Source organism: Paroedura picta, chromosome 1 (genome assembly GCF_049243985.1).
Source record: "Paroedura picta isolate Pp20150507F chromosome 1, Ppicta_v3.0, whole genome shotgun sequence".
NCBI lineage: Eukaryota > Metazoa > Chordata > Lepidosauria > Squamata > Gekkonidae > Paroedura > Paroedura picta.
In genome coordinates, this window is record NC_135369.1 from 181,506,354 (window position 1) to 181,531,647 (window position 25,294).

General features: G+C 48.2%; 1 protein-coding gene across 3 annotated transcripts in view; it reads left to right on the top strand.

Annotated features, from left to right (window-relative positions):
* The first annotated feature begins 2,579 nt into the window (after nucleotides 1-2,579).
* PLCB1 (phospholipase C beta 1) overlaps nucleotides 2,580-25,294 on the top strand; it is a 508,515-nt gene continuing 485,800 nt past the window's right edge. Inside the window, exons 1-2 of one of the 3 annotated variants that reach the window (XM_077314606.1) lie at nucleotides 2,580-3,032; nucleotides 18,490-18,567. In XM_077314606.1, the coding sequence (XP_077170721.1) occupies nucleotides 2,934-3,032; nucleotides 18,490-18,567 (177 nt within the window). In that variant the 5' untranslated portion in view covers nucleotides 2,580-2,933. Of the gene's footprint in view, nucleotides 3,033-18,489; nucleotides 18,568-18,615; nucleotides 18,635-25,294 lie in introns of those variants that run through there. The other 2 variants (XM_077314600.1, XM_077314616.1) reach the window with 2 other exon arrangements.

Below are 25,294 nucleotides of genomic sequence, written 5' to 3' on the forward strand. Positions count from 1 at the left end.
CTCTTTCTCTCTTTCTCCCTCTCCCTCTCTCTCTCTCTCCTTCCCCTCCCCTCCCCTCCCCTCCCCTCCCCTCCCCTCCCCTTGCCAGGAACCCCTCTGTCTCTTAGCCTTCCTGCCACCAGGTGAGCGAGGGGAAGTTGGTTGCCAGTACTCCCTAGCTAGAAAGGAGGCAGGGCCTGGTAGTCAGGGGGTGGAGGGGGAGCTGGCTTGCACCCCATTCCATCCTGTGCTGGGCCTCCACTTTGGCCCTGATCACGACGTTGGCCTGGGGTCTTTTCTGCCCTGCCCCTCCTCCTCCTTCTGGTTACGGCTCAGGCCTGCACCTGTCCTCCATGTCCAAAAAGCTTCAAGGGGGAGGCTTGCCAGCTCTGGGTTGGAAAATACCTAGGGATTTCAGCTGGGGCTGGGAAAGGGAGATCTCCAAGCCCCATCTGGAGGTTAGCAACCTCTGAGTTGAGAATGTTCCTTCAGGTTTGGAACTGGGGCCTCAAGATGATGCAATGCCTAACAGACCCCCTCCCAAACAGCCCTTTTCTCCAGGGAACTCATCTCTGCATTCTGGGGTATTCCCGGGGCCCAGCTGGAGGCTGGCACCCTTGCACCTCCCTTGGGCACAATGCCACAAAGGGCCCCCTCCCAAGCAGTCCTTTCCTCCAGGAGAACTGATCACTGCTGCCTGGAGATGAGCTATACTTCTAGGGCAGCCTTTCTGAACCAGGGTTTTGGAAATCCAGGGGTTTCTTGAAGGTGCTGGAAGGGTCTCCCAAATAGGTGGAAGAATTAATTTTTAATATACTTATTAAATCTGTTAAACATTTATTGGGTGTTGAGAGATATGACCATATATGGTCATATAAACCCATTCCCCCCTCCCTAAATGGCCAATGACCTCGGAAGGAGGGAAGACTGAGTCAACCTTGAGCCGGCTGCTGGGATTGAACTCCCAACCTCATGGGCAGACAGCTTCAGACAGCATTTCTGCTGCCTTACCACTCTGCGCCACAAGAGGCTCTCGATAGCATGTAAACAGTGACTAATTTATGAAAAGGTTTTGTTCTGTCCATATAATAAAGGATTGTGCGATGCACATCTAAGGAGTGCAGTGGTCTTTCTGAGTCTGATGTTGGGGGTCGGAAAAAACAGAAAGGGAAAATATCCTGAGCCAAATGTAATCTTGTAACTAAAGACAGCTAGTTAGTTAGGCAGGAATTCCCAACTTGGGTATAGAAGTACCTTTGATGGGTAGCTGCAGGAGGTTCTCCTCAAAAGAACCTCACAGTGTCAAAAAGATTTGACCAGAGGGTTTGATCCTAGAAGCACCCAAAGATGGGTGCCCCATCCGACCTCCATTATTTCCTATGCGGAACAGAGTAGATTCTCTGATGTTCATAAATGTTCAGCATTGGATATAACGGAGGTCAGACGGGATACAATTTTTGGGTGCCCCTAGGGTTGGACTCACTGGTCCATTTTTTTAAAATTGGGGGGTTATTATAAGGAGTGGCTCCTGCAGCTACACTGCAAGTTTCATGTCTCTACCTCATTCGCCACAGCACTGATCAAGCTGTTCTGACCGAGCAGTAATATCAGGGCTCTCTCAGCCTCACCCACCTCACAGGGTGTCTGTTGTGGGGAGAGGAAATGGAAGGTGACTGTAAGACGCTTTGAGACTCCTTCAGGTAGAGAAAAGCGGCATGTAAGAACCAACTCTTCTTCTTCAGTAATATCAGGGCTCTCTCAGCCTCACCCACCTCACAGGGTGTCTGTTGTGGGGAGAGGAAAGGGAAGGAGATTGTAAGTCACTTTGAGACTCCTTTGAGTAGAGAAAAGTGGCATATAAGAACCAACTCCTTCTTCTCTTCTTTCTTCTTCTCCTTCTTCAGTCATATCAGGGCTCTCTCAGCCTCACCCACCTCCCAGGATGTCTGTTTTGGGGAGAGGAAAGGGAAGGCAACTGTAAGCTGCTTTGAGGCACCTTCTGGTAGAGAAAAAGCGGCATATAAGAACCAACTCTTCTTCTTCGTCGTCAGTGATATCAGGGCTCTCTCAGCCTCCCCTCCCTCCCTGGATATCCGTTGTGGGGAGAGGAAAGGGAAGGCGACTGTAGAGAAAGTGAAATATACTAACCAACAAACCAACTCTTCTTCCAAGTCTTCTGTTTCTCTTCACTTTTGCCACAGCAGAGTCAAGGCCCCAACTTTGTTGGGGGACGCTGCTCCCTTAGCCCTATCGAACCAGCCACCCCTCACATCGGACAGCATCCACATTTCGGGGGTTCCCGGTGGGAGAGCTCCTGAGCTGCTGTCCCGCTCAGCCCAGCCCTTTCCCCCACTGCCCTGCCTGGCCTTCCTCTTCTCACCAGCGATCCCTCCCCGGGCCAGTGCTCACAGCCGCCTGCACTGCGGTGCAGGTGTGTGCGTGTGCACGTGCGTGTATGTGTGTGTGTGTGGAGGGGTCCTTCCTTCCATCCCCATCCCCAGCCTCGGCGTCCCTCTCGGAAGGGGTCCTGCATCCGGCAGGCGGCGCTGCTCCCCCGAGCGCGGCGCAAAGTTGGGCGCCGGGCGAGGCGGAGGGCGGCCGCCGCGGCGCTAGCAGGAGCCAGCGAGGGGGAGAGAGAGCGCGTGCCCGCTTGCCTGCCCGCCCGCCCGCGTGTGCCTGCGCCGCTCGCTATATAGGATGTGCCGTGGCGAGCTGGGCGGCTGCGCCTGCTCGGGGCTGCTGTAAGGCACGCGGGGCGGCTCGCCTGGCCGCGCTCGAAGCAGCAGCAACAGCAGTGCAACAGCAGCAACAGCAGCAGCAGCGGATCCTTCCTCGCTCCCTCCCTCCCTCGCTTGCTGCTGCTGCCGGGTCTCGTCCTCGTCCTCCACGCGGCTGCGAGCCAGGCTGCCGCCCGCGTCCGCTGCGGAGGGCAGGAGCGTCCATGTGGGCTGCCCATGGCCGGGGCTCAGCCAGGCGTCCACGCGCTCCAGCTGCGGCCCGTGTGCGTGTCGGCCGGCCTCAAGAAGGGCACCTCCTTCCTCAAGTGGGACGACGTAAGTTGGCGGGCGGGCGGAGGCAGGGGGCGCGCAGCAGGTGGAGGGGGGGGGGACGCGTGTGTGTGTGTGATTGTGTGTGCGTGCGCGCGCGCGCGGAGGAGGGAGGGCCCCTCCTGGCTGCTCGGCCGGGGGCAGCCCGGGCTCCTCGCGCGGGGTGGCTCGCGGGGACTGGGCGGCGCTCCTGCTGTGGCCGCGCCAGGTGTCCGCCAGGCTGGCCCCGCGGGGGAGGGGAGGCTGGTCAGGAGCGCGCGCCGAAAGTTGGGCGAGGGACGCTGCCAGCCTCGCGACGCCGCCTCAGGAGGGGCTCCCGGCCAAGGCGGGCGGAGCGGGGCAGCTTCTGGGGCTGCCTGGTTGAGGCCGCCCCTGCCTCCCTCGGGCGGCGGTGCCCGGTGCTGCTGTGGCCCCGGGGCGCGACGCCCCTCTGCGGGGCTGGCCTCGTGGCTTCCCCCTCTGGGGAGGTTGTGGAGGGGCGCCTTTGCTTCTGGCGGGCCTGGGGGAGCCTGAGGAGAAGCGCGGCGCTGTGGGCATGAGGCGGAGCGAGATGATTTCCAAGGGGAGCCTCGTGAATTCGTACGGTTTTGGTGTTGGAATGAAATGAAACCGCCTTCGTTCTGTAGCTTAGGCTGTAGGCAATGCCATGAAAAATCATGCAGTGTTGTGGTGGTGCAGCAGTGGGCAAAAACTTGGTTGGAATTCATGGATCCTCGTGGGCTTTGCCATGAGCCCTCCCCACCCCCCTAAACTGACCCTCTGGTCAAATCATGGATCCACCCCTTCTTGGCCATGCCACGGGGCAAAAACGTGGTCCCAAAGGATGGATCCTCGGGGGTTTTGCATCTGGTCACCCTAAACTCGCCATAAGATCACTTCTTCCACCAAGAGCTGCAGCCTGCACCATCAAAATCACAGATCCATGCCTTCCTGGCCATGCCACGGAGAAAAAACATGTTTCCAAAGGTTGAATCCTTAGGGATTTTGCATCTGGCCAACTTGCCATCAAATCGCATAGCGTGTCCACAGCCAGAGCTTACATCACAAGAACCATGGATCCACATCTTTGTGGCGATGCCACGGAGCAAAAACAGAGTTCTGAAGCATGGATCCTAAGTGGTTTTGCAAAGGGTCACCCCACGTTAACTATCAAATCGCACATACCTGTGTCCGCAGCTTGCACCACAAAAAATCCACACGCCCAACTTCATTGGTCATCCCGTATTCATTTTCCACTTACATATGTTACCCATAATTATGAAAATGACATTGAGCTCGTTGTTTATATTCTTCAAAAGCATGGATCCTCATGGATCGTTAGGGTTTTTAATGTTTGGTCCGCTTGAATGCACCATTGAGTCTGGCTTCATGCCATTGATCACAAATTAACCCCCCAAACCTACGAGCACTGTCAAGGTTCAAACACTGTAGTAAAGACTTTGATCCTCATGATTGTTAAATGGGCTCCGTCAAAATACATTGTGAGATCACACCAGTGTCCATCGAATGACCCACAAAAAGACATCTAAAATGGTCCTGCATTACCACGAACACTGTATTAAAATGGGAAATTACATTCCTGTACACAGCGTCCACTGTCAAGAATTACATCTGATGCCACCCGGCTGCAAAAAGATCCAAAGCAGAGATTGTCATGGTCTTATCTGTGAATGTAGAATACCAAACCCACAGAGACCAGCAAAGAAATAATTAAAAACAATCATCTGTCTTGTGTTGATTCAGCTACAAACGGTTTTGGGGGAAAAGTTGGTGGTTTGGTGTGTTTTTCTGTAATTGTGAATGAAGGTTGAACTAGGATTTTTTTTGGCCAACGAATTTTATTGCTGCAAACTTCTAAGTCGTTGCTTTCCAAATTGGTGTCCATGGGTGACAGGGCACCTGCTGATACCTCTGCTGGTACCTGTCAAGTATTTTTAGGAAGTGGAAGACTCTGGGTGGGCTTTTTGTTGGAATAATTTTCCAAAGATAATTTTAGATGAGTGGCCCTTGTAGTCCAGAATATTGTTTCACACAGTGACCAATCAACTACCCTGGATGGTCTGAGGCTGCATCGGAGCCCTGGCATTCAGACGTTTGTGCAAGGAGAGGGTGATCAAGACTGAATTGATTAGTCCGTATCACCCACAGTATAGCACTGAGTTGTCTAAATCAATTCAGATGCATCCAAATCGATTCAGCGCAATTTAAACCAATGGAACCATTCAAGTCAATGGGGATTTCCCCCTTTCCGTCTTTTCTGGGTTCTGGAGGTGGGGGGAGGTAGAGACACGAAATGGACAACACAGCTGCAAAAGAACCTCAAATGTCAAAAAATTGGAGGGTCCAATCCTAGCAGCATCCAAACTGGGTGCCCCCATCCAACCTCCATTATTTCCTATGGGGAACTGAGTAGATTCTCTGGTCTGTTTGTAAATTTTCAGCACTGAATATAATGGAGGTCAGACGGGATATGTTTTTTTGGGTGACCCTAGGGTTGGACCTACTGGTCCAATATTTTTGAAAATTGGGAATTATTATAAAGAGAGGCTCCTGCAGCCCATGCAGGGACCGTTGCCAACTGGACCAGGTTTTCACAGTGGAGAGTCTCAGGGGTGAGGGTTGCCAAACGAATAACAAAATTGATGTGCACTAAAGCCCAGCACCAAGCCATGCTCCACCCCAACAGCGCTCTGCAACACAAGCCAATTATTGCCTGCCCCCCCTCCCCCCAGCCAGAAGCAGAGGTAGGCAGACACATCATTCTAGCACAATAAAATCAGAGTCCAGTAGCACCTTTAAGACCAACAAAGATTTATTCAGGGTGTGAGCTTTCGAGTGCAAGCACTTGGTGCTTGCACTCGAAAGCTCACACCCTGAATAAATCTTTGTTGGTCTTAAAGGTGCTACTGGACTCTGATTTTATTGTGCTACTTCAGACCAACACAGCTACCCATTTGAATAGCCAAAGAGCTCTGCCACACTCATCGGCAGTGCATAAACACAATCCCAGGGAAAGGGTGTGTGTGTGTGTGTGTCATTCACAGAAGCAACACTGCAGTAAACCAGAAAACCATATCCCCAGGACTCATTAAAGTGCCCATCAGGATAACCGTGGGACCAAGCCTTGCCAAACAGTTCACACACAGCAGCAGTGCGGAAACATGATATCAGGGAAGGGTGTGTGCATTAGCAAGAACAGGGAAGAATCACCAACTGTGCACCCTGCCCACCAATGCCCATTGCCCACTGCTGCCCACCCAGAATCACCAACTGTGCACCCTTCCCACCAGTGCCCATTGCCCACTGCTGGCCAGCAGCAGCAGAAGTTCACCCACCACAGAGAAACACGTTCACCCACCACAGAGAAACCCTTTGCCCAGGGAAGGAGGTGGTGTCTAACTTGATCCTCTTCTCTCACCAGGATCTGCAGGCACACCAACCTTCACTGCCCCAGGGGAGGAGCTCTGGCTGGCCTAAGTGCTACAGTTGCTCCTCATCACAGGCTCTCCCCTTCCTCCTTCCCACCCCGCAGGAAAGAATGTTCATGTTATCATCTGCCCAGTTTCAGAAGTAACCCTGGTTATTTCTGCATGCCTGGTGAATGATGATGCCCACACTACCATCTACATCAGGGGTAGTCAAACTGCGGCCCTCCAGATGTCCATGGACTACAATTCCCATGAGCCCCTGCCAGCATTCGCTGGCAGGGGCTCATGGGAATTGTAGTCCATGGACATCTGGAGGGCCGCAGTTTGACTACCCCTGATCTACATCCCTCCATCTATTCTACAGGCTGTGCTTTTGGATTCCACGTAGGTTTTCTGGGGGGGTGCATGCTGACTCAGATCCAGATTTGCTGCGGAGATTTGGGGAGGGGGACGGGGAGTCTTTGTCGCACAAGCCTCAGCCAATCACAGCGGTTAATGGCCCTGCCGCTTCTCGCTACAGGATGCAAAGAATAATTTTCACCCCAGCAGCCCATCCACAGACTAAGAGGGGATACAGTCACAGCACGTCTGTGCTCACCTCATGCCTCATTGAAGCCCAGTAGAGAGCAACCAAAAACTGGCATGTTGACCTTCAGGAAGGTTAGTTGCTCAGCTTTATAGGGGCCCAGGCATGGGTGATGTGCGTAATGTCATCCACATAAGAAAATGCCCACCTGGAGGCTCATTGAAGGGCATGACAGGAATGGATGACCATTTCGTGACGGTTTTCCCTCTTAGCGATAAAGCCCTTTATGCAGAGGTTGCAAGTGCTCTCCACCATGTATGGATGCTGGTTGCAGATTTCCCTGAAGCAGTCTTCAAGACCTCTTCAGAGCCTTTGCACAAGCCCACACCTGGTTGGAGGCACGTCTGCACATCCTAGGTCCGGGTTCAGAAAGGGAGCTGTATAATCACAGGTCTTGTAGACCAGTGGTCCCCAGCCTTTTTATCACCGGGGACCGGTCAATGCTTGACAATTTTACTGAGGCCTGGGGGGGGGTAGTCTTTTGCTGAGGGACCGCCTGAGCCCCTGCTCCACTTGCTTTCCCGCCAGCACCCCTGGCTTCCCGCCACCCGCTGGGGGGCACTGCCAGCAGCAAATGCGCAATGCCACACCAAGGGGGAGCCCCAGCCATGGTGGCTGCCGGTGAGCACCAAAGGTGAGCTAGTGGCAGAGTGGCAGGGCAGCCCCTGAGGCAGCAGCCGGGGAGGAGGACGAGGAGGAGCCCTGGCCTGGTACCAACTGATCCACGGACAGGGAGATGGGGACCATTGTTGTAGACCATGGGAATAAACTGACCCAGACTCCCCATGTCTTAGTACTTCAGCAGTGGAAGTGGCTGCCTAAGGAGATGGTGAGCTCCCCGTAACTTGGACTGTTTCTGCACTGGGAACTTTGCTGCTGTAGCTCCTGTGTGGGAGGGCCAAATACTCCCTGGTTCAAACTCCAGCCTGCAGCTAGGTGCAAAGCTTCCAGTGCAGAAACAGTCTGGTGGTCTTTAAGCAGCAGCTGGAAAGCTAATTATCTTGGGCGCTTCAGTCTGATCCTGCATTGAGCAGGGGGCTGGACTAGATGGCCTTCATGGCACTATTCAAATCCTTGCTCCTAGATAGTGACAAATGCAAGACATTAAGAGTTTCCATGAGGATCTGTGCTTCAAAACTACATTTTTTGGACAAGGCGCCACGATACAGCAATGGATCCATGATTTCTGTGGTGTTCTCGGTGGTTCTTGAACATGCTGTGTGATTGGGCAGTAAGTACAGGGTGACCCAGTGCAATTATCCTTAGGATCCATGACTACCCATGCTTTGTGAATGCTTTTCCTTACTGTGTTGGCACCAAAGGGCGGTGGATTATAGGCAATTGGATAAAGATAGTATTGGATGTGGCAATGCCAGAGTGGGCGGGGATGGAACCTTCTGCACACACAACAGATGCGATACCAGATTAAAAGGATGCAGGGGGACAACTGTGGCGGTGCCCACGGGAGGTTGGCTCTTGTGTTGCAACAGATAATATGTACCTGCAATAGATAATTTGGGAGCAAGCCAATCCCTGATAGCTAAGAATGTTGTGGACGCTGCTGTCAGCTGTTTTGGGGCAAGTCATGTTCGGGTTTCTAGCAGCACTCCCCTGTGCGTTTTGTTTTCGTTTTTAGCACAGCAGCTTTTAGTGGTTCTCAGATTTTGAGGCTAGAGTTGAACAAACCGTGGGAAGTGTGGAAACTACAATGGCCTGCTTATTAGTTTAAAGACCTTAGTTTGAATTGCTGAGTGTTTCATCTGTTTTGCAAGCCACTTGGATTGCTTTTTAGCAGAAGGAACAATAAAATATGAGGGGTAGGACCCAGTGAAGGACCAGACACAGGCTAAGTAAAGAGGCACTGGGATACCAATATGGCAAATCAAATATACAGAGTATACTTTTATGGAGTCTTCAAACTTCCATTGTTCTTTATTCTTTCATATTCAACAAATCCCAACGCGCTTCGCTCTTAGGCTTTTCCAAGGGACTTCAATATCATTGTTTTGAAAACGCCTTTAGCTACAACTAGCAATTATTAAAACAATCTTTCTCACTGTTAGATTATTTCTCAATATCGAAGTTGGTTTTCGAAACATTGAAATCGAAGTCCCTTGAAAAAGCCTAAGAGCAAAACGTGTTGGGATTTGTTGAATATCTGTAAACCACTCCCCACAGGAGCGGTAAAAATAAAAGAGTAAGAGGTAAGTGGGTGGAGAAAGGGGTGGGGCGAGTCTGGGATAAAACTCAAGGGGGCCAATCGGGAGCCACAAAGCGGGGAGCCTGGGGTGGGAGGGGGGCAGGGGAGAGGGCTTCGTGGCAGGGAGGGGGAAAGGGGCAGCGGGGGGGGGGGCAAGGAGCCCACTGTATTTTGGGTACAGCGGGCTTAAGTTCTAGTACTAGTAAAAGAATAAAGAACAATGGAAGTTTGAAGACTCCATAAAAGCCTACTCCGTATATTTGATTTGCCATATTGGTATACCGGTGCCTTTTAGCAGAAGGGACAGGATACAAGTCTAATAGCCATGAGAAGAATGTCTTGGAAGAAGTGCAGGATAAAACCCTGATGTGTGATACTACAAAAAAGGCAAGGATAAATTCAATTGGGTTGCCGTGTTGGTCTGGAGAAGCACAACAAAAATAGAGTCCAGTAGCACCTTTAAGACCAACAAAGATTTAGTCAAGGCGTGAGCTTCCGAGTGCAAGCACTCCTCCTCAGACTAAATGGACAACCATCATAACTGTAGATATAGAAGGCAAAAGCAAATTGTGGCAAATTAGTAAACTGTGTCATAATATCCAGATTAAGCCATATGATGCCATATGATAATGCTTTGCTAAAACAGCCAATCCGTCCTTTTGAGTTCAGTTGTAGTTCAGAAACATTGGAGAAATAAAACTGTCCAGGTTAGTAATTAATGGCAGACACTTTCCCAGTTGTGAAAAGAAATAATTAAGAGACTAGTTCCTTGCCCCATCCATCTCCACCCAAGTGTGAAAACATCCCCGTAAGTGACAAGCTGTACTGGTCAGTTAGCTTGTCCTGAGACCAGGGGGTTAAATTCAAAATTACATATTACTAACATCATATTACAGTCACATTGTCCCAAATAAAATAAATTAAAAAGAAGAGAGGATTATAAGGAATGTGGATGTAAGAGCTGAATGAGGTTTGCATGCATAGTGAGATAAAAAAACCCATGTCCTTGTTGAGTCCAGGGCATGTCATTGTTTTGAGTGTTGTAATAACTTGCATGTCTGCAATCTTCCTTTCTAGTCTGTTCTTGAAGTTCCTTTGCAATAAAACAGCTACTCTGAGGTGTCTTATTGAATGTCCTGGAAGGTTGAAGTGTTCCCCTACAGGTTTTTCAGTCCTGTGATTTTTGATGTCAGACTTGTGTCCATTAATTCTTTGGCGGAGGGTTTGACCTGTTTGTCCTATGTAGAGAACAGAGGGGCATTGTTGGCACTTAATGGCATAGACAATGTTGAGTGGGCATGATCATAGAATCATAGAGTTGGAACGCAAATCGTGTCCGCAGGATCTCGCCTGGTGCAATTATTTAGGGTGATTAGATCTCTTGCTGCGCCCGAGGAGGGGCGCCAAAATTTTAGGAAATTGAATTTGAGCTGTGAGGCTTTAGCAAGCCATTTTCCGGACAATGCCCTCTTGCTCCACCAGGACCTTCCTGCCACGATTGATACAGTTTGCGAACTGGAAGCTCCATAGCCATTGTGGGGGGTGATGTTTAATGGCTTCCGACGGCTCTCGTTAACCAAAGTGGACAAATAGCTGGAGTCAGTAAGGGTGACCCCTTACCCCTTAGATCCCTGTCCGCCCTGGCTGCTCAAGTCTGGTGATAGGTGGATAGGAGGCCCTTTGCGGGAGATTGTAAACCTCTCCCTTACAACGGTGGAGTTCCCTGAAGGGCTTAAGGAGGCAGCAGTATGTCTTCTTCTGAAAAACCCCATGAGATCCTGCCAGCTACTGCCCAGTCTTGCATCTTGTGTTTCTGGGAAAAGTAGTGGAGTGGGCTATGGCAAACCAGCTCCTGTCGTTTTTGGGGAATACTTCGGCCCTAGACCTATACCAGTCTGGATTCCATCTTGGCCATGGGGTAGAGACTGCTCTGGTTGACCTAACAGATGATATCCAGTGCCAGCAGGACCAGGGCGGCCGTCCTCGTTCTTTTAGATCTGTTGGCCCACCAACTTGCCATGACCGGGATTTGGGGGACTGCACTGAAATGCCTGGTCGGACACAGAGGGATGCTGCGAGAGAATAGTTATCGGACTCCTTGGCACTTCCATGTTGAGTTCCCCATGGGGCAATACTCTTCCCTACACTTTTGAACATCTATATTTGCCCTCTAGCCTAGCTGGTCTGGGGTTTTGGGCACGGTTGTCACCAATATGTGGATGACATCCAGCTCTACCTTCTGTTGGACGGACGGACTCCCCTCCCCCTGGATACATTTGCCAGTTGTTTGGAAGCAGTGACTGGATGGCTCAGGCAGAGCTGTCTGAAACTCAACCCTTCCAAGATGGAGGTCCTGTGGATGGATAGGAAAGGGCAGGATCAGGCAGCACGCCTCCCATGCCTAGATGGGGTGATAAATAGATAGCAACGAGATCCTCATTTTGGGCCAATATCATAGCCCCGGCAGTGGCTTGAAAAGTGGGCCAAAAAGCAATCCCTCCCCTTCCTCATGTGGTCTCTTGACTGGAGATTGAGTGATGTTGATGCCTTCTTTTCAAAGATGTAAATGCAGTGGATGTGGTGAGCTGTCTTCTTTTGTATAGCGAAAAGCCAACTCTTAACTTAATTCTCAGGGAGAATGGCCCTGGTTGGGGTTGGAATCATCCCCAGATGACAAAGAGGTAAAGGGCCGAATGTGGGAATGCTGGGGAAAAGATGTTTGGCTTACGAATTATGCTTTGCTGGGTCCTATGGGGGGTGGGGGTGGGATGCAGGATCCCTTCCAAATCAGGGTGGATCCTGAATTGTCAGAGCTGTGTTAAGACTTCCATGAAGATGGCTTCTTGCTGGGCGCCTCTGGCTGACTTGCTTTGCATTGTCCTTGCTTACCCCCCTTTTTTTTCCTTTCTTTTTTTTTTGGTCCATACCTGGCTGTCGATCAAGCCTTTATCCTTAATGCTGATGAACAGCAGGAGCCGTGCTCAGCAGAACAGCACGGAAAGTATCTTCTCTCGGTTGCTGCCACGGCCTCAGGGCTCCCAAAACAAACTGGAACCATGCGAGGGATAAACACACCTGACACTTAACAGAGGTGCCAAATGTAGGAAAAAGTCCAGGCCAATGTAAACAGAATGTGGTCACGGATAATCTCAATTGCCCTTGAACTGAAAAACCAGTCAGGTGGCAATTATACTATGGAGCGGTTAGCAAGAGAAATCCTGTGGCGGGCTTGTTGATTGACCAAGCACTGCCCTCAGTGGTGTAAGAGGGCAAGATGTGTCTATTGGTCAGCAGGCAAATTCAAGGCTGACTAGAAAAATCTGATTCAAGTGGCTAGCCGTGTTGGTCTGAAGTAGCACAGTTAAATCAGAGTCCTGTAGCACCTTTAAGACCAACAAAGATTTATTCAGGGCGTGAGCTTTCGAGTGCAAGCACTCTTCCTCAGACAATGATCTTCTTACATGACAGGGAATATATAGCAAAAATCAATTCTGTTACATCAGTAGACTGTGTCACAACCAAATACAGTCTACTGATGTAACAGAATTGATTTTTGCTATATATTCCCTGTCATGTAAGAAGATAGTAGTCTGACAAAGAGTGCTTGCACTCGAAAGCTCACGCCCTGAATAAATCTTTGTTGGTCTTAAAGGTGCTACTGGACTCTGATTTTAAGAAAAAACTGCCCAGTGAAATTTCTGAATAAGAAAAAAATCTTTTAAAAAGCACTAATTAAAAGTAGGTTGAGCGATATGGCTGGTAGGGTCAGGCTTGGTCTAGATCAGTAGTTTTCAACCTGGCGTTTGGGACCCCTTTGGGGATTGAACAACGCTTTCACAGGGGGAGCAGCAAGGCAAGCAGCTTAGCCGGGGAGGGAGGGCGCCATCCACACAACAGCCTTGTGGGGTAGACCGAGATAGAGCGTTCGTCTGTCTGGAGCAGCGGAAAAGAGCGAGATCGGCATGGTGGGACAAGAGGCAGAACTGAACTGAGAAACCCAGGAAAAAAAACCAATTTATATACAATCATGAACACTAGATCTTCACGCCATTGGCCAATTTCAGTTTAATTTCTGTGAAGGAACACTTGCATGGTTTTATGGCTGGGGGTCACCACAACATGAGGCACTGGATTAAAGGGCCGCGGCATTAGGAAGGCTGAGAACCACTGGTCCAGATCCATGGCAGCAGAACAGATTGTCGTACTTAAGATTGTACTAGCAGGGGGGATGCCATCACAAAATGGTTGCTGTGCATAGGATAAATTTCCAGCAAATGGAAAACAAGCACACTAGGTTAGACCTTTTCTGTTAAATGTAGAATCATAGAATCATAGAGTTGGAAGGGGCCATACAGGCCATCTAGTCCAACCCCCTGCTCTACGCAGGATCAGCCCAAAGCATCCTAAAGCATCCAAGAAAAGTGTGTATCCAACCTTTGCTTGAAGACTGCCAGTGAGGGGGAGCTCACCACTTCCTTAGGCAGCCTATTCCACTGCTGAACTACTCTGACTGTGAAACATTTTTTCCTGATATCTAGCCTATATCGTTGTACTTGAAGTTTAAACCCATTACTGCGCGTCCTCTCCTCTGCAGCCAACAGAAACAGCATCCTGCCCTCCTCCAACCTTTCAAATACTTAAATATGGCTATTTGTTCTGTGTTTGGAGGGTTGAATAATAATGGGGAGCATTTTAAAGTGGGCCCCACCTAAGTGACTTAGTTGATTTTGGGGGTGGATGGTTCAGAGCTGGCCAAGTATACCTATTAGTGGGCCAGTATAGGGATCAGTATGTGGGGTCTCTTGTAACCTTGCACATGATACCTTCTCAATATTATGTACCCTTAACATGTGTGAGGTTAGGAGGGGGGAAGCAAGCTTCTAAAAAGAAGTTTCTTATTTGTTTGTTTGTTTATTTATTTAGATTTCCATACGTTTCTGGACAGTTTTAAAATGTTTACTCAAAATCTTACACACACATATATGCATGCGCGCACGGACACACATTATTACGCCCACATTTTTGGCTATGTGCACTTTTGTAATCAATAAATCTATGTACTCACAGGAGCTGCAGAATACAATTTTATTGCAGGCCAGCTCCAACTAACAGGAAAATGAAAGCTAAGGAAAAAGAACAAATTCAGGTTTCAGTTAACTCTTTGCTATCCAATAAAATCAGAGTCCAGTAGCACCTTTAAGACCAACAAAGATTTATTCAGGGTGTGAGCTTTCAAGTGCAAGCACTCTTCGTCTTTGCTATCCAGTTTACTACACCCCCTTCCCCTTTAAGTTCTTTTGTTCTTTATTTGTTTAAGTAATCACCTGAATTTAGTCTTTCAAATACTATGGAAGCCTTTTTGCACACCTGGATAATGGTGTTCTTCCACAGCCTCGTTTTCCCTAGGTCTGGAAAGTTCAGGGTCTATATCTTCCCGACTTGGTGATCTAGGGAGACATCAAAGAACATGGGCCATCTGCTTCTGAAATATTTCTGGGGGTCTGGTCTTCCAGGCACTGCTGTTCCTCTCCTTGCACTGACTCTTGCACATCCGTTCTCCTGTGGGTGTGATCCTGATGTCACCTGAGGACTCTGCCATCTGGTAACCCAGTCTGAAAAGATAGAGGCCCTGTCTGTGCTTGAATTCTACCTGGGACCCAGAGAGTTGGGAGGCACTAAAACGTTTGGGCTAGACATGATCCTGGACTTTCAAGTCTCTCTCCCTTGAATTGTAATCATGGATGCCTTTTTGAACAGTCTGTTTTCTTTGCACTTCTTCTTCTATATTTGGACGCATAAAATCCAGATGGGTCCGTAACCTCCTTCCCATCAACAGCTGAGCAGGATCACTCTGGTGGTGTAGTGTGGAATGATTCTGTATTTCAAAAGAAATCGAGCCAGTAGTGCCTCCCAAGTCTGATCTGTCATTTGTTCATTTTCTCCTTGAAAGTTCTGACAGCCCTTTCAGCTAAGCCATTGCAAGCTGGGTGATAAGGAGAGTTTAAAAGATGTTTAATTGCATTAGCCAAAAAAGGTGATCTAATCGTTCCATATATAGCTGATATTCCTCTCATGCAAAGATTGAATTTCTCCAATGTTCTTCTAGTCATTGGTGCCTGGTTCCTGTAAAGTTGACACACCATTTCATTTTCATTTTCCTCAAACACAGAAAACCACATCTTCTGAGGTGGAATATAGAATCATAGAATAACAGAGTTGGAAGGGATCTCCTTTGTCATCTAGTCCAACACCCCGCACAATGCAGGACACTCACAACTCTATTGCTCATCCACTGTAACCTGCCACCCCCTTGAACCTTCACAGAATCAGCCTCTCCGTCAGATGGCTATCCAGCCATTTCCAAAAATGGAGAACCCACCAGCTCCCAAGGAAGCCTGTTCCAATGAGAAACTGCTCTCACTGCCAGGAACTTCTTCTGGATGTTTAGATGGAATTTCTTTTGAATTAAATTCACTCCATTGGTTCTGGTCCATCCCTCCGGGGCAAGACAGAACAACTCTGCTCCATCCAGATCCAGTTTGGTGTAGTGGTTAGGAGTGTGGATTTCTAATCTGGCATGCCAGGTTCGATTATGCGCTCCCCCACATGCAACCAGCTGGGTGACCTTGGGCTCGCCACGGCACTGATAAAACTGTTTTGACCAAGTAGTGATATCAGCGCTCTCTCAGCCTCACCCACCCCACAGGGTGTTTGTTGTAAGCCACCTCCTTCGGGTAGGGAAAAGCGGCATATAAGAACCAACTCCTCCTCCTCCTCCTCGTCCTCCTCCTCCTCCTTATCATGTCCCTCACCATCTTTGTTGCCCTCCTCTGGACCTTCCCCAGTTTGTCTACCTCTTCACCTGTGGTGCCCAAAACTGAACACATTACTCCAAGTGAGGCAGAACCAGAGCAGGGTAAAGTTGCGCTGATGAAATATTTTTCCTGTTTTAACATTGACCTCTAGGAAATGTAATGCACTACGTTATTGATGCTTTGATTAGCACGTGAAACACCCAGAGGACAAGCTACAACTTCCATTTTGCCTTACGAATCCAATTCAATTAACGTTCTGAGAACGAAAAGCTAACAATAATGTTGGCTCAGTACCACGGCATCAGAGAGCCTCAAAGAGTTAATCGATTAAAAGGTTAGAAGAAAATGTAGATGTCAATTGGAAGTATGCTGCTACATGCTGCATTGGCCAGACCACACCTGGAGTCCTGTGTGCAGTTCTGAAGGCCTCCCTTCAAAAAGGATGTGGACAAAATGTTGAAGGTGCAGAAGAGAACAATGAGGATGATCCAGGGCCTGGGGCCAAGCCCTCTGAGAAAAGGCCAAGGGGCTTGGGAAAGTCTCCTTTCTGTGACTTGGTGGCTAAGAAGGCAAATGGGATTTGGGGCTGCATCAAATGGAGTATAGTGTCCAGATCACGGGAGGTGATGGTACTGCTGTACTCTGCTCTGATTCGGCCTCACTTGGAGTACTGTGTTCAGTTTTGGGCACCCCAGTTGAAGAGGGATGTAGACAAACTGGAGCGTGTCCAGATGAGGGCAACAAAGATGGTGAAGGGTTTGGAGATCAAGACGTATGAAGAAAGGTTGGGGAAGCTTGGTCAGCGAGAAGCTTGCCAGGCCCCGAGCTAGCTTCCTTCTGTGAGAGGGGGGGAAGAGGCAGGCGTGGCCTCCAGCACGCCAGCGGACACAAACGAGCAAGCGCGGAGCTGCTGCGCATGCGCGTTAGCACCCCCCGCTGGCGAAAACGTGCATTCGCATCTACTCTATGCATGCACGTTAGTGCCACCTGCTGGCGTCACCGGGCAGCACCCCCCCACCCCCGGAGGCAGTCCTCAACTGGTTGGGGACCGCTGTCCTAAAACCTCCCCAAAACAACAGTTAATAAAATAGAGCCCCAGCAAGAACACGATGGCAGACCAACCCCCTACCTACCTCCGCTAGGGCCCCGGGGAAAACAGCTGGCCACTATCATTAGAGCATGGTGGGATACCTTCCCTCCTTGCTCCTCCTTTGTGGAAGGGGGCACAGATCTTCTCTCCTCTCTGGCCCCAACCATAGACCTGGTGGAAGAGCTCCGTTTTAAAGGCCCTGAGAAAAGCAAGAAAGCTCCTAACACTGTCCCCCTTTGGCGCACCACTCTTGCTCTTGGGAAGAAGAAATGCCATTGCAAGGGGCTGTACAAGCCCTCTGAACTCTTCCCACCCAAAAGCTGCGGAGTAATACTTGCAAAGTCAGGAAGTAGTGCCCTCCTTGGACGGGAGGAAGCAGATAGGAGAAGCTGAAGAGGGCAGCTGCGGAAAGGGGCTTTCTGTCTGTTGACTGATAACCTCGTGAGCGGGCAACATCTTAGAATGGGCCATCACTCTGACCAGGAAGAATGGGAAGTGGGTGGCAGCAGCCTTGTCTGCTGCACTGTGAAGCAAAAGGAATGACAGGAAGCAGCGGCACAAAGCAGCACCAGCCCTGGCTTGTCACGAACCTCCTGGCTATGTTTCCTGAGCTGGGATGCAGCTGAAGGCCTGGGGAGGTTGGACTTTCTCCCCCTCCCCTCCCCACCACGAGCACCTGCCTCGTTCCTCCCTGGGCCCCCAAGGATGGCACTGTGCAGAGTGAGAAGCATGCCCCTGAAATGTACCCGGCGGAGGCTTAAAAGCCTTGCATAACTGGCAGTCGTCGAACTGTCGGCATCCCCGGATAGAAACCTAACATGATCCGCGCGGAGCAAACAACCAAAAGCACTTAAGCCACAGGCTGTAAGTTTCCAGGGGGGCCAGAACTTGGGAGATAATGATGACAGGAATGCTGTGACATGGAAATGGGCTATGAAAGCTCACCCGGCAGTAAGCAAAGCTGGCTGGCTCTCGTCAAGGTTACAGACATGAGACAGCATCTCCCAGCGGGGAGCGGGCTTGCAATGCTTGGCTTGGAAAAGTGCTCTGCTGCCATGGACTTGGGTTACAGTGTGCTGGCCGGGGATCTTGCTCCTCAACTGTGAATAGCTGGAAGGCTGGGTTAGCCTGGCCCAGGATGGGCTCTCCTACGGTTGGTTTATTTTGGGGGGAGCGGGGAGATAGGATTCCTTTATCTTGACCAGGGGATGCCTTTAGGCAAAAGAAGGCTGGTAATTAAAATTGCTTTCAGGGACTTAATTGCAGAGGCTGGATGAGCTGTTTGCAAGTAGGTATAGTTGGCTGTGTTGTGCATTAATGTCTTCTGTGTTATTTTGGTTGCAGGACTCCACAAATGTGACAACGGTTTTCCTCCGAACAGATCCGCAAGGATTTTTCTTGCACTGGGCAGACCAAAATAAGGTAATTTTATTTCAAGTATTCACGTACCCTGCAAGGATTTTTCTTGCATTGGGCAGACCAAAATAAGGTAATTTTATTTCGAGTATTCACGTACCCCCCCAGGCGCTTTGAGTAAAAAGACCTTGATAGCATGAATGGGTTATTTGTTTTTTCGAGAGGTAAAAACTTTGGTCTGGGTGCCTGTTTCGGAAGTGGCACACAGTTCCTAGTGCCACCGGCCAGGTTGGAAAGCATTCTTGGCTGCTGATAATGCTGTAGTAAACACTAGAGCAAGATGATTTTAGAGGCTGGACTTCATGATCTAAAAGCCCTCGTTTGATCATGAGTTCTGACTGTTCGTCCGAGAACAACAGTGCCCATCTTGCACCTTGCAGAAAGAAGGTTCTGGCAAGTATGGTGACGCTTATTCAATTCTTACTGCAGCTTGCCTTTGGGGAGAGGTTGGGCCCTGGTCTAAATTCAGGTCCTGATCACAATGCTGGCTGGAGTCACAACAAATGTTCATAGAATCATAGAGTTGGAAGGATCCTCCAGGGTCATCTAGTCCGACTCCCTGCACAATGCAGGAAGTCATAAGTATTTGCCTACCCACAATGACCCCAATTTCATGCCCCAGCGATCCCCTATCCAAAAATCTCCTGAATCCAGCCTGGCCTGGAGGAAATTCATTTACCATCTCACAATGGCGATCAGCAATTCCCTGGGTATGCAAGGAAGAGCCACAAGAGACAAACACTGGCACATCCCTTCCTGCCCACCCACACACAATCTGCCTCATAAAATCAGCATTTCTGTCAGATGACTATCTAGCCTCTGCTTAAAAACTTCCAAAGAAGGAGAACCCACCGCCTCCCGAGGAAGCCTGTTCCACTGAGTAGGAATAAAGTTTATTGCACTAGGCCATCACAATTTAAAAGCACTTTATTGTTTACAGGTTCCACATCAGGGTTTAAGACTGTCCCAGTTATCAACAATACAGAAAAAAAAGTTAATGCTAATAATAGGCCCTGCAGTTCAGCTGTTTGAAGGAGCCATGACATCTTGCAGAGGATGCGAAAATAGCAACCCTTGGTGACACATAAGGATCCGTGTCAGAGAGCAAATATATTACTTTCTTATTTGCTGAAGATAGTTCCCTTGGAGTTATTTTGTATAGAAATTTTTCACTGAGTTCTGCACAAAGTGGACAGTCTAATAAGTAATTTGGGATTGCTTTAACTGCCAGGAATTTTTTCCGGATGTTTAGCTGAAAATTCATTTGAATTAATTTCAACCCACTGGTTCTGGTCCTATCCTCTGGGTAAGGTGACCAGATTTTAACATTGGTAAAGCGGGACACCATTGACCAGGGGGGGTTCTTAATTAAAAATTTGGTCTATATGGAGCAACAAAAACTTTCATAGAACACATAGAATGCAAAAATAGTATTGTAATATATTTTTTTTACTTGCAACCTAAGTACAATTTGCCAGGTGCCCAAAGATGTCCCTCCAAAAGTGGGACAGTCTGATCACCTTACCTCTGGGGCAACAGAAAACAACTCTGCTCCATCTTCTCTAGGACAGCCCTTCAAGTACTTGAAGATGGTTATCATATCACCTCTTAGTCGCCTTCTCTCCAGGCTAAACAGGCCAAGTTAGAATCATAGAATCATAGAGTTGGAAGGGGCCATACAGGCCATCTAGTCCAGCCCCCTGCTCAACGCAGGATCAGCCCTAAGTTCCCTCATATGACTTCGTCCCCAAACCCCTCACCATCTTCATAGCCCTCCTCCGGACATGCTCCAGTTTCTCTACATCTTTCTTCAGTTGTGGTGCCCAAAACTAAACACAGTGCTCCAAGTGAGGTCTTACTATAGTGGAGTAAAGTGGTAACATTGCCTCGCATGATCTGAATGCTATATTTCTTTTAATACAGCCCAAAATCCTGTTTGCCTTTTTAGCTGCCAAGTCACTCATGGCCAATGTATGGTCCACTAAGACCCCCAGATCCTTTTCACACATACTACTTGCCAAGACAAGTCTCACCCATCCTACAGTGATGTATATGATTGTTCCTACCTAAATGAAGAACTTTACGTTTATTACTATTGAAATTCATTTTATTCATTCTAGCCCCGTTTTCTAGCCTGTCAAGACACAGTCTCAGAAACCTTTATTGGCATACAAAATCGCAATCCAAAGAAAACAAATACGAAGAATAGATTAAACACGGCTACGTTTCTGCGTTAAAGAACAGTGGTTATTTATTTGCAGCATGTTCCCAAGAGTGTCGGCTACCCTGGCAAGCTTAATAGGATCCTTTTCTGAAAGCATTGATTTAATGGTAAGGGCCTTAGAATTGTATTTCGAGTTTAAATCCATCAAATAGGACTGGATTAGAGCTCGTTTGGGGGGGGAAGGATGGACACTCCAAAACAATATGTAAGAGTGTGTTTGGGACTTGACAACCATGTAGACAAAGACTTTCAGGAGTAGGCATTTGGTTAAATCTTTCCCAGGACATACTTTTTTTCTTTCTTTTTCTTTTTTTAAAATTTAATACATATATATACATATAATAACATTTCATAATTCAGATTACTGTAATCATATAACATATTTCATATAACATATTCAAGGACGCTTTTACTTAAATATATCCCCACCTTTCCCCCCAGTGTGACTATAGTTCTATTAACTTATGTTGATACATTAACCTGTTATATAACTTCTTAAACTCTTACTCCTTGTTCCATGTCGTTACTTTCCTGCCCGGATATATACTTATAATATTCTAACACTTTAGTCTTCCTAAATGAGCTGCCTCAGATGTTGATATTAATATCTGATAATGCTAGTATTTAGAGCCTCTTGTGGCGCAGGGTGGTAAGGCAGCCGACATGCTGTCTGAAGCTGTCTGCCCATGAGGCTGGGAGTTCGATCCCAGCAGCCAGCTCAAGGTTGACTCAGCCTTCCATCCTTCCCAGGTCGGTAAAATGAGTACCCAGCTTGCTGGGGGGTAAACGGTAATGACTGGGGAAGGCACTGGGAAACCACCCCATATTGAGTCTGCCAAGAAAACGCTAGAGGGCGTCACCCCAAGGGTCAGACATGACTCGGTGCTTGCACAGGAGATACCTTTACCTTTACCTTTAATACTAGTATTTACATTATCAATACCTGCACGTAGTTGTTTTCACGATCATGTTTATTTTACGTATTTCTTATCTATTTAGATTGATAATTTAGAAACCATTTCCATTGTTCTGTAAATTTCTTTTCTTCTTGGAAGTTTATTAAAGTTGTTAATTTGGCCAGGACATACTTGGGGGAAAGGAGTTAAGTCTTGCAAGAAGAAATGCCCTCCTAGCTCAGTGGGAATCCAGCTGGTATAAATATGCTGGTTGTTGTTGTTGGGTGCAAAGTTGTGTCCAACCCATCATGACCCCATGGACAATGATCCTCCAGGCCTTCCTGTCCTCTACCATTCCCCGGAGTCCATTAAGCTCGCACTGACTGCTTCAGTGACTCCATCCATATTTAATATGCTGGTAAAGATTTATATTTTGATGGAATGTCCCAGAGCTGAGCAGAGCAGGTATTACATGGGGTGAGAGACAGTATTTGCATTTCAGTATCCTCAAGCCCAGGGGTAGTCAAACTGCGGCCCTCCAGATGTCCGTGGACTACAATTCCCAGGAGCCCCTGCCAGCATTTGCTGGCAGGGGCTCCTGGGAATTGTAGTCCACGGACAACTGGAGGGCCGCAGTTTGACTACCCCTGCTCAAGCCTATGTGAAATAGCCTTGAATATATCTTTTTCATTGAGACCCTGAGGCCACACAATGTCTAGCCCAATATTTTTCAGTTTAAGTCAAATTCTATTATGCCAACTGGAAATATACGAGTCGCTCAGTAGGTCACATAGCAGGCTTCTAGAGTTGTCTGAGAAGAGGATTCTCAGCCAATATTTAAAGGTCAATAGCCAAGCTTTGAAGGCCAAGTGTTGCTGACCTAATTCAGTTCAGTTAGCAACACTTTTGGGTTCCTTGAGTAAAGATTTTAAAAACATGGAATGGAGAGACTCCAGTTCATTGTTAAAAGTCAGAGATCTAGACTGGAATGACGTAAAGTATTTGGGGAATTAATTTCACGGAGTTAAATTTTTAATGCCGCTGGAATGTTTTTGTTTCTCTTTTGATGGTATGAATTGGTTAGCAGGACTATAAGAAATAAATAAATAAAAACCAATAGAGATGTTTTCATAGCTTTGGCAGTCTGCTTTCTGTGATAGAACCATTTGTTGTTAAAGGACAGGTTGAGGTATTTGAAATGGTACAGTTGTTGAAAACTGTGCCCATCAATCTTCCATAAATATTTATATCGAGTTTTTGCAAAAACTAACATCTTAGTTTTTTCAGAGTTTATTTCTGGTTGGTTGTTGTGACAGTAATCAGTGAAACCGTGAAGATACCATTGAAGACCAGTATGCGACCTTGACATGATGATGGTGTCATCTGCAAATATTAGCAGTGGGGTTGACCTTTTCCCTAAAATAGGGCGATATCCTCCTATAATCTGCAGAAAACTGGGAAGATCATTTAAATATAGATTAAACAACTGGGGAGCCCAAATGCATCCCTGTTTTATTCCAATGTTAATGGGGATTTTTTTTCATTTAGGATATTGCCAGTTGTTAGTTTAACCTGACAATTGTTGCCTAGAGGTAAATGTCTTAAGAGAAATAAAAGACGGGGATCAATCTGCAATTCTGCAAGTTTGTCCCAGAGTTTATCCCTGGGAATGGAATCGAAGGCCATCTTTAAATCTATAAATGACACACACAGTTTGCCACCGCAGTGGTCCCCAACCTGCGGGCCGCGGCCCGGCGCCGTGCCGCAAAGGCCATGGTGCCGGGCCGCGGCTCCCTCTCCCCGCCCCCCCCCGCAGTAAAAAACTTCCCAGGCCGCAAGCTTGCAGCCCGGGAAGCTTCTTACTGCGGGAGGGCGGGGAGAGGGAATCAGGGCCGGGCCGCGCCCGTGCAGGCCGCGCCCGCTCGGCCCGATCCGCGGGCGCGGCCCGCGGGTGCGGCCCGATCCGTGGGTGGGGCCCGCGGGCGCGGCCGGGCGCGGCTCGTGGGTGCGGCCCGCGGGCGCGGCCGGGCGCGGCTCGCGGGCGCGGCCCGAAGCATGGGCGTGGCCCGCGCGGGCGCGGTCCCTGCGGGCGCGACCCGATGCCCTGCCGGTCCCCAACCTAATAAAGGTTGGGGACCACTGTGCCACCGCATAGTTGGGAGTTCTTGCTGAGGAAAGATAATATGGCACAGTGATTTCCTTTTTTTTTTTAATCCAATCTGTTCAGGACCGATGAACAGGACCAATTTTTTTGGAGGATGCCCAATGGTAAGGTTTTAGGCCAGCTATTTGGCATAGAGTTTACCTAAAACTGAAAGTAAATTAATGGCTTGGTAGTTTGCTGGGAGTTTTATCTTATCTTTTTAATAGATTGTCCAGATAATGGTGTTTAGCCATTATTCTGGTAGCTGGCCAGAGTGGTTTATTTGAGTTAACAATTTTGCCAAAAGAGGGGTCCACCGATTGACACTATGTATTAAAAGTTCAGTTGGAATGCCATCCAGACAAGGGGCTTTATGAATTTTCAGCATTTTAATTAGTTCTTTAACCTCCTCAGTTTCCATTGGGGGCCACTGAGGAAGATTGGAACATTGGTCTAATTTCTCCTTATCACTTTCCTTTAATTTGGGCTCGTAGATTCGGTTTTAAAAATGCAACTCTTCACTTCTTAAAAAAAGCTAAAATTCGTGTTGGGAAGGAGATGGAAGATAAAAATACCTGAAAGCAATCAGAGGAGCAATTAGGCTGCTGCTGCCATTTTCCCAACTGGAAAAAAACAACAGTTGGATGTAAGAACTCTAGCCTGCCAAGATCATCTTGTATTCCGATTCTCTCTTCTGCTGTGTTTGCTACCCCTCTCAGTTTAGTGTCATCTGCAGATTTAATAAGGCCCCCCTCTATTCCTTCATCAAAATCATCTTAAAAACATTTAACAATACAGGGCCCAGGACAGATCCCTGAAGCACTCCACTCATCATTCTTCTCCAAAAAAGATGATAGACCATTTACAAGCACCCTTTGGGGGTGATCTGTCAACCAGTTCTTGATCCACCTAACAGTAATAGGATCTATACGGCATTTTACCAACTTGTCTATAAGAATATCATGTGGAAACCTATCAAAAACCTTACTGAAATCAAGGTAAACTATGTCCACGGTATTCCCCTGATCCAGCAAGGTAGTCACTTTCTCGAAAAAAAAGATAAGGTTGGTCTGACATGACTTGTTCCTGAGAAAGCCACGTTGACTCCTAGTAATTGCAGCCATCCTCTCTAGCTGCTCAAGGACCAATTGTTTAATGATTTGTTCTAAAATTTTGCCCCTATAGACATCAAGCTAATGGGTCAGTAGTTACCCGGATCCTCCTTTCCCCCCCCTTCTTAAAGATGTGGACAATATTTGCCCACCTCCAATCTTCTGGCACTTCACCTGTTCTCCATGAATTGTCAAAAATAATGGACAGAGGCTCAGAAATTACATCTGCAAGTTCTTTTAGTTACCCTTGGATGCAATTCATCTGTTTCAGACTATTTGGTTTCATTTAAAGAAACTAGGTGTTTATGGACTACCCCTACAGTGCTCCTAGGGCACAACTCCTGTCCCTCATCATGTG